This window comes from Aplidium turbinatum, chromosome 1 (assembly GCF_918807975.1).
Source record: "Aplidium turbinatum chromosome 1, kaAplTurb1.1, whole genome shotgun sequence".
Lineage (NCBI taxonomy): Eukaryota > Metazoa > Chordata > Ascidiacea > Aplousobranchia > Polyclinidae > Aplidium > Aplidium turbinatum.
In genome coordinates this window covers 14,109,006-14,118,947 of record NC_137472.1, presented here as the reverse complement: position 1 = coordinate 14,118,947, position 9,942 = coordinate 14,109,006, and the positions used below count along the sequence as shown (strand labels likewise).

The following is a 9,942-nucleotide window of genomic DNA, read 5'->3' as shown; positions in this document are numbered from 1 at the left end:
CGGGTCGCGCGAAGAGAAAAGAGAGAAAAAAGAAAGTTGGAGGAGGATATTGAGTACACGCAGTCTCTGGGCGCAGTTTACCGCCGCCGGCTCCCTTATGTTTTATCTCAAGCGATTCAAGGACGTTAGAGCCTAGCCTAGACAAAGAAGTGTGTCTTTGGTAAGCAGTCAAACGAACGAATTCAATCCATCGTTTACTTTGTTACAGCCTGTTTTGAGGAAGTAGTGTTAACGGAGTAGCATATCGCAAGGTTAATAAAAGATGACTTTGTTCCATCTGTAAAGTTGAAGTGAGATTGTAGCTTTGTGCAATCCCGACAAAGCCAACGTAGGACTTACCATCCTGTTTATTGAAACATGTCTCGAAGAAAACAATCTATTCCTTGCAAAGTTCAAGGTATGTTTTATTAAATGTCTTTGTTAGTGGAGAAAGAATAATTTATGCATGGATTTAGAAAGACACCGATGTTGAAAACGATAGATAGTGACACAGAAAATGAGTTTGTGGTGAAGTGCTACGCTTTTTTGTGATAGTTTCAGAAATGTATCAGCAAAGCCAGCAATTGACATGCTTCCTCACAAAGGTCTGGTGAGCAGGCGATATTATTCATCCAGTTTCTGGCTAACGACTGCTCACGCACTTTTGTGCACATACCTCCTATTTAGTCTGTGTTGCGCGCGCTCATACGCGATGAGGTTGACGGATTCCATTTGCCTTTACAAAGCTTAGATTCGGAGTGGCAGCCACGTTTCACCGCGTAGTCACTGAATCAGGAAACGAAAGGCATGGTTCGTTCTGTTGTGATTGAAGTGGCTTGCCTTGAAGAAGGAAGTCAGGCGATAAAAAGAATTTTGACACAACTTCAGATTTCTTTTAACCAGCTCAGTGGCCGAGTGGTTTCGCCTTCGGCTCTGGTGCTGGTAGATCTGAGATCGATTCCAGGTCGGGTCAAACCGAAGACTTTAAAAACGGTACCGATTGTGTTCTATCCTGCTTAGCGCAGTGAGAATGAGTCGGGTAATAATGTGATAACATCGAAAACCTGAATACAAATTAAAAATGAGCCCTGTCGCTAAAAGACCTTAGCTGTTGTAGAGCGACAATAAATAAAACCATAACATTATTATTATTATCTTTTCTGGACCAACTCACGGCGGTCCTCCAGACTAAGCCATTTCTCCTATTCCTTCCGTGATTTTTGCCATGAAACACACTGGTCACTAGGCACTAGCTGTTTTTCTGGAAGAAAATTGTTGGTAGTGGCACAGTCCTACAATTCCAGATCCATTTTACTTGTTTATTTATTACCTTCACAAGAAGTTGCATCTGTTCCTAGGAAACATAATTTTATAAATGAGATTCATGTCTTCCTCTTTGTGTTAGAGTAATTAAAGGAAAATTTGATGTAGCCTAACTTGTGTTACTGTTCGTGATAATAGCTCGGTTGCTGTTGGTGTTGACTTGGATTTAACCAGAATTACAATTGGTTTTAATCGTGAAGTAGGCTAGTTCGACTTTTCAGTAAATCTTCAGCACTTCTCTCGTAGGTTAGAAATAATCGTCTCCAGTCCTGAGATTGTGAATTTGCTCGAGCCTTTGCGCCTTGTAATTGTATTGAATGGCGATGGGCTAAGTTTCTAGTTTTCAAACGCTATTGTCACGCACAACCTGGAGCGAATTATCTTATTGATTCATTATAACCAGAAATTGTGTCAAGTCCAATGTTTCTGCCTTTACCACATTTTATACTTTTTTGTTTCCTAGAATGCCTTTGAATGCCCTAGCAACCCTGGGGACATGGAGCGAAACCCTTGTAATCATGATAATAAGTGCGATTTTTACATGACCTACCGCTGTAGATGTGCGTTGCCCTTGGCGTTTCACAACAGTGTATCTGTAAACAATATGTTTGTTCTAAAAACCGTGTTTTTAATTCAAGTTTATAGTTCTTATTTTTGTTGCCCTTGTGACACAATGGTTTGATTACACTTCTGCAAGCCTTACACCCACCGTTGTCTTCATCATTCTTTACAACTAAGCGAATGCGTTGAGGTTGGTCAACTGATAGTATCATCATAGTGATAACCTGTTTTATGTCTGCTAGCCTTGCAGTGATGCTCAATGCTTCTGAACTCAATGCAATGAATATGTTTTTAAGACATTTAACCAGTCATGGCGCTTCATAAAAGAGTAGGTCTTTTTTGCAATGTTTCCACGACTGATGAACGAAGGGGCCATTAGTTCATCTATTTTAAACTGTTAAGTTTGGTTAGACCTACTGCCAACAATAGAAACGAAGAGAAGCTAAGACCAACAAAGATCTGTTGAATCTTCTTTGTATTTATTTGTTTGCGTGGATTTGATGGATACGAACAGTTTTTGAGATCATCTCATCGCTATCATGGCATTTGCCTCACCCGTACTGGGCTGCTGGCCTTTACCGGTGTTGGCCAGCTGGCCTTAGGTCATTTTTATTGTGAGCGAACCAACGCTTTCTTGAAAATTAGAAAACCGCCATGTGACGTCATAATTAGCACTGTACTTGGCTCTCAAATGTACGTGTCTCATTGAAAACGAGCGGCTGTGATTTGATCCAGAAGAAAGAACATGTTTCATGTTTTTTTGGTAATCGAAACGAAAATTCAAACTACAAAAGGATACACCGCAACGTGCAAGATGAAACGAAATCAGCATTGGGACCAAAATTAAAGCATGTCTCCAGTCTCTAACTATCTCTGGATGCTTTTCACCTGCTATGTGGCTGAGAAGATGATATTGGAGCGAGACATTTCCATCTGCCATTAAATTTCAAGTTACATACAGCATTTGGACGATCGATGCGTTGGAGCGTTCAGAAAAATTTTTCTTAGTTGAAGGCTTGAAGCTAGATTTTGCACTGCGAAAAGTAGTTTCAAATAAAAGGAAATTGTTTACAAAAAAAAAAAGAAGTCGAAGTAGGCTAAAGTATTTTGCTTTGAACACTCGTCGTCGTAAACCTTAGTTGATTGGTAATTCTTCGAACATGACGCGAGGCCACTAACTTAAAACGGAAGCTCTTTTCCGCGTTCCGGGATTTTTTGTCTGTTAATCAATTTCGTGCCTATGATTTTTGTTTCGAGATAACAAAAAACGATTTTGTTTTGAGAGGAAGTCATAACAAGAAATTTTGCGCCGAATTAAAACTTTTATGTCCAACAACAATATAATGAAGTAGAAGCTCATGTCTCGCAACCTCCGTTCCTGCGTCTCGGTGTCACAGGAGTTATAGGTCTAAGTGATACAAAATTTTATAAAATGGAATACAACAACCGAGCGATTGAACATATAAAATGCCGGTAGATAATCAGCCAGGTTGGATAACATGTATTACTGTGCAATTGTGCATATGAGTTATTCACAAAGCTTTCGCCACCGCAAAGGCGGATTTTTTGATATCTTGTTTATGAATAAACGACCCAGGTTGATTTTAGTTACTTTCTTAAACTGGGCGCCACAAAGTTTTGCCATCGCGACTTAAATGTGCAAAAACGGTTGCATTTGCAGGCCTCGAAATTCGTTTTTGTTGACGGCGGACAAACGTGTCCGGTCTGAGCAGCTATCTCGGCGGACAAATTAAGTCTTACGGCGGACACACCAGTTTTAACGTCGATCGTCATACTTAATCCCTTTATCTTGATAAGTCTTCGCCATTTGAGAACCATAGCTACGGTTTAGGCTTTTTAAAATTTCAGCGAAGTCACTCTGAAAGGCTTTCATCAGACCAACGACGTGCGCTTGACGCCGTGTAGCTACTAAATATGATGATGATGATAATATGATGATTGTTAAAACTTTAAATTCTATGGAATTTTTGTGCTTGATGCAAATAAATAATAAAAAAATAATCCGCCGCATAACTGATTAACTTCCACCGAACGAGGTCGTGTGGCTTCTTGCGTCACAATGCTCTGGGCACGAGTCGGAAAACTTCTACACTAACGCGTAACGCTACTATTTTCTGATGTTCAAAGTTTCACTAGGCTTTTTTCTTTAGGTTTATTTTTGCGTGTCATGTGAGCGAAAGTGACGAAAAGAGTAAACAAAACATTAGAAAAAGCACAGTTATTTTTTCCCCTCTCCGTGATGCGGTCGTCTCTCTAAAATAGTATCAGTATTCCACGAGACCACGGCAGGCTCGGAGTTATAATCAGCGCAGTCAAGGCCATTCAAACATATGCGCATGATTAGAGCTTCAATAACATCGATCTTCAAAGACGTGCGCCAATCTCCACGAGATCACTGCTTGTCGTTAAGATACGTGATACCGAGATCTATTCCGTGTCTTTTCTCCAGACCGGCTAGTTGAGGGAAAAGCGTAAATGCGAGCTCTTCTTTAGCGATAAAATATGCGATTTCAAACAACCTCTTAATTTTGATTTTTTTTTTGTCACTCGTATTGTCGATGGCCTTGATGACCGGAAATTGATGGCTTGGGGTAAACGATGTGTTGTGATCTTTGACAGAGCTAATCCTTACATTCGTTGTTCCTTTAATATATATATGCGTCTATCACCACTAAAATTCCTAGTAGTAGGTTCATCGCCCTCATTCTCACTTTCAGAAATTTCCCTGGGCCTCTTCTTTTTTACTGTAATACCAAAACTTAAGTTTTGCGGCATCTTGTTGTAGTAGCCTATACTCTTATAATCTAACTTTGTAACCAACCTTGCATTATCAATATTACTCGGAGATCAAAGCCAGACATTGTGACATAAGACTTGAACTAAGTTGCGCGTGATTAGTGTAGAAGTACCGGTACTCCCATCAATTCTTAGCTAAGAATTCACCTCTGTTACGCTGGTTCAATGTCATCAATCGTTGAAGCAACGTAAAATTCGAAAGTTTTTCAGCTTGAATGGAAGGTAAGAGATACAGTATTAACTTTTTCTAGACGCGCGCTTGGAATGCGATAATTTCGCTTTCCCAGCGCAAATTATATTCTTGCAACAGTTGTTCGTGCTATGCAATGACGATTTGTATCGCCAGTTTCTGCGATATTTCTCGGCGGACAAATATGACCGATCTAGAGGGTACTTCCCGCGGACATCACATGCTGTGACGGCGGACATGTCCGCCGTGAATTTCGAGGCCTGCATTTGTGTTTTATTTGCATTCACAAGAACGTGAGTCTAAGTATAATTTGGAACAATTTACTCACCTTATTTTTTCAAGAAAATAGTTTTCAGAGTTGCTATTCCGTGGTTTTCTTGCAGAATTGGCTAGTGTTGTTTCCGAATTACGGGATAATTTTTACAGTTGCGGTTTGTTGATTGGTTTTGTTTTATTTCGAACCGATTCTCATAGAATTTATACATTTTTCTTCAAAATTACCATTTGTTAATGTGAATTCGCAGCCAAGCAAGAGTAGTAGAGTTAATGAATTTGTTTCGTTTAAGGCATCTGAAGAAATAGCTGTTTCAGAGTGTGTTTGAAGCAAAGTATCCATTTCCTTGTGATTTTTATTTCACCAGCCTATAGAGACTGTTGTCAGTAGCTTAACTGGGGTTTCCACAGCCTGGGAGAAATGACAGTTTCTGTGCCCCCTGATGACAAGTTTGAGCTAGTAGCTACTCGGCACGATGCTTTACCATTTTAAAATTTAATTTTAGCCGAGTGGTGTCTAATATGTGGCACGCAGCGTATTTAAAAAGAGTTTTCAAACTTGCGAAAATTCCTCTACCCAAAACTAAGATTCGTACTGTACACATCAATTGTTCTATTGTTCATTGATAATGCAAAACAGTGGGAACCACATATAGGCTAACATTTACTTCTGACCTGTTTCACAAATCACAATTTAATGATCTAAGCATGCGCACAGGACTGGTCAGCAAGTTGCTTTGGCATTGTTGAAAACTTGCTAACTTAACCTTTTTCAGTTTTGACTGCAGACAAAATAATAATTGTGAAAAGTTGGCATGATTGTTAGACTGTGGTGGAGGTTTGCATTAGCATATGTTTTGTAATAGCTTGGTGTGTAGAAGCAATCAGCAGAAAAAGAAATGAGCCAATACCGTACGTGTGTTTCAAGACGGAAATAAACCTTGACACACGAATATGTTGTTAGAAAGAAATAGCACGTCAGCGTGTTTGAGTTGGACACCCCTGTTTTAAAACAATTAATTTGTTTTTCCCAGAAACTGCGCCCAGGATCAGATGGTGCCCTTGCTCCCTAGTTGCGCCACTGCTTGCATTTCATCACATTATATTACGTAGAAGTAATTTAAGTAGGAGAATAAATAATATAACAGCAATATGGCAATTTGGTGTAGGTACATACAAAAACTTCTAAAGCGCTGGAATAGAATTGTGATTTTTTTGGTTTGATTTATGAAAGCTTGATATTTGGTTGGTCTTGATGTTTCCTACTTATTCTTGTAGAACTAGAGCGTATTGATTGCTAGAGCACTAGAAGTACTTTATCTTTAGTGTTTTTAATCAAACATGGAATGTTCTATTTCATCGTTGCTGGAAAAGCGTTTTTTAACAAGGTCGTTTCGTGAAAAACTTTCTATTCTAGAGAAAGAAAAACCCAAACCAGACATGACTCGGTTGGTAACTATTGAAATGCACAAACGTGGAACAAAAAAAGTGACCCGCACGTTTTCAGCTGCAAAATTTGCTGAAATTCCTTGGCTCACAGGTTGCAGTGAAAAGAACAAACTTTTTTGTTGGCCCTGTCTGCTCTTTAATTCAGACCTATCTGTTTGGAACCAACAAGGCTATGCGGACCTTACTCATTTCTCCTGTGCAGTACGAAAACATGCGGTTTCTAAGAAGCATCTCAAAGCTCACTTTTTACTAAAAGAGTTTGGAAGCCAGATAACAGACATTAATTTAAGCAAACGAAGGCTGGCAGAAATCTCTCGTCAATACGAAAGGGAAATTGCAAAGTATGCAGTTTTAAAAACTTCCAATCCAGGTATGTGTATGGAGTTAGCTGCAGAAACTGAACATCCATACAAAATTGTCTCTTTGCTTGTTGTCTCTATCGTTGCTTATATGCTATCCGAGAGCAGTGGCGTAACCTTTTCCGTTCGCGGAATACTGGCATAATTATACCGTATTATATAAAACATTTGTTATCTTCTCAAATTCAGGCATCTGGTATTAGGAAATGTCGGCAATAGCTTGATTGACGATCTTATGTTACGTATTGTGTTTGTCAATTGTCGTGTTCAGGCTTATGTCTGGTGTTTACGGACTTTGGGTGTTTGTGGACGGAATACTAGATGACAAACATTTGTGCCTATCTAATAAAAACCTTCTGATGATTCCAATAAGGGTGAAACAGCCTGTTACGGCTTTCAGTGAATGGTAATGGTATATGATTGTCTTCAGGAATATACAGTATGTCATGCAGTGTTTTGCTAGGACACAACCGCGCGCTCACAACGCGTGTTGAACCGACGTCCTTTAACTGCTGTGCAAGCGCTCTCGCCACTTGGCCAGGCAGCTGACAAAAAATAACAATCAAACCAGAGAAGAAATTGTCATTTCATTTTTGTTTTTTGTTAGTACGATTCTATTTAAAGCAGGAACTTTTCAATTTGCAAACTTTATGTGGTCAATATTAGTGTCCAGGCTTGCGTTTGTGATTGGAAGCACTTTCAAGCACGCAAAAGTACAAAATACGGCTCCGAAAAGGGTTTTTCATTCAAGGATAAAGGTGTTTTTGTCCGCTTCCTTACATTTCATAACAGTCGATTTCAGTACCGTAATCTTGGTTTAATGGGAGACAAAAAAAGCACTTAAAATCAGCACTAAAGTACTTTTGCACTGGCAGTTATCCAGTAGGTTTTTAAGATTTTTGTACGACATTACTCTCTTCCCACCGTTGCTCAAACTTGTCTTCGATAATAATTAGTTAATATTTCCTTTTCAGGTTACCTGTAGACCTAAATTAAAATTTGGCTCCCGATTTTGAGCTGTAACACTGCTGCAGCCATTTCTGTTTATCAACTTTTACCACATGTTTTTTAAGGAAATGATGTGTTTGTGTTGCGTTTTACTTATCGCAGATATGTGTTGCTTTTAGCGCTTTACACAGTAGACAGAGCCAACGTGAATTCAGTCAATTTTCCTGAATTCACTCTTTTTCTGAGCGTCCAGCAGAACTATGATTCAGTAAGCTACCACTTTGAAACAGTCATTTGTATGACCTGACCTGGTATCGTACTCACGTCTACCGATGCAATCGAAAACGTGATGCTTTAGCTCAGAAGCCACTGTACTTTTGCACGACACGACCCTGGTGCTCTTTTTGTTGTTTGTGCAATCGAACTATTACTGGAACCAAAGTTGTGGAATTAATGAAAGCATATTTGTAGAGCAAAATTACCAGTAGAACGATAATATAATGTATCACTGCAACACCTATCGATTGAATAAGGAAATTAATCTAAAAGCCATTTCCTTTATTACAGTCACTGACTCAATTTCTCCTCAAATCAGTTCATTCGATTAAAACTTTAACTTTGAAACAAAACGTAGTTTCAAGGGACCAGCTCAGTGGCGGACCAGCTGGTAGATCTGGGAGATTCCAGGTCTGGTCAAACCAAAGACTTTAATAACGATGCCGATTGTGTTCTTTCTTGCATAATGCAGTGAGGATAAGTCGGGTAATAATGTGATGACATTGTAAACCTGATATAAAATTAAACATGAGCCCTGTCGCTAAAAGCCCTAAGTAGCTGTTGTAGAGTGACTACAAATAAAACCATAACAGTATTATTATTAGTTTCAAGGGACTGTAATTCGATGAAATGCAGTTAGAAAACCTGCCATGACACAGGATAATGCAGCCATCATTTAAATGTCTTTCTCTTTTACAGTTTAATTCAGTAGATTTGTTATGTTGATTGATGAGCCAGTGGTGGCCAACTAGTTTTTCTTTGGTATATTTTGTTTATTTTTCACCTTGAAAAATGTCTGTGCTTTATCTTGTTTTGAGGAAGACTAATATTTGATTATTTTAAAGCGAACTTGTTGTGCTTGAAGTCAAAACGTATTAAAAAGTTTTAGTTTAGACCAAGTGTACCTCCAAACATCAAAATACTAAGCTACGAATGGCTTGTCTGCATTTGCTACTTTTCTGCTGCTTTAGTATTCTTTAACTGAAGAGATTGACTTGATCTTGAGGAATCATCAGTTGTTGACAAACTATTTTTATTTTTTTCTGTATACGCCTGGAGGTTGAAAATTTAAATTAAGTGGACGGGAAAACAAAAAATTCAATTTTCGTGTCCGCCTTCAGACGTATCTTGCCTTGCCAAAGACACGGCCGCGTTCTCTTGAGCGGTGTCAGCTCGGGAGATTTTTGAGTGTTCTGCATTCTGCAAGAGCTTCACCACTGGGCTATGCAGCCGACCATAATCGACGGTTGTAAATGTGCAACTGTGCATAAATAATTTTTGAGACACACGGAGACAGGAAAAATAGTTTTTGCCACTTCCTGCTTCTGAAATTAGTTACAATACTTCATGACAACAAAACTTTATTCTTTTACTAAATACTGTCTTTCATGCGCATGTGTTAATGTGTTTATTTGTAATTACAGTATGTATTGATTACAGTATCATCATCAGTCGTCATCTCCGCCTGCGGAAGATTGCGCATCAACAGGGCTTATTTGCTTCCAAGAGTGGCGATTTTGAGCCAACTCGCCCAGTGTCGTCAAGTTGAGTCCGGTCCATGATTGAATGTTGTCTTGCCATGGTTTTGGTTGTCTGCCGCGTTTTCTTTTTCCTTCTACTTCGCCTTCTGTGCAAACTTTGCTGATTCCGAATTGTGATCTTTTAGTGTGGCCGAACAGTTTTAAAACTTTTGATTTTATTATTGCTGCAATTGGATGTAGTTTTGTTATAGTTAGAAGATCTTCTATTTTCGTGTGATCAAGTAAC

General features: G+C 39.0%; 1 protein-coding gene across 2 annotated transcripts in view; it reads left to right on the top strand.

The window, feature by feature from the left end:
- Positions 1–234: 234 nt before the first annotated feature.
- Positions 235–9,942, top strand: part of LOC145771069 (uncharacterized) — a 44,504-nt gene continuing 34,796 nt past the window's right edge. For both annotated transcript variants that reach the window (XM_082582820.1, XM_082582815.1), the window contains exon 1: positions 235–397. In XM_082582820.1, the coding sequence (XP_082438946.1) occupies positions 358–397 (40 nt within the window). In that variant the 5' untranslated portion in view covers positions 235–357. The remainder of the gene's footprint in view (positions 398–9,942) is intronic.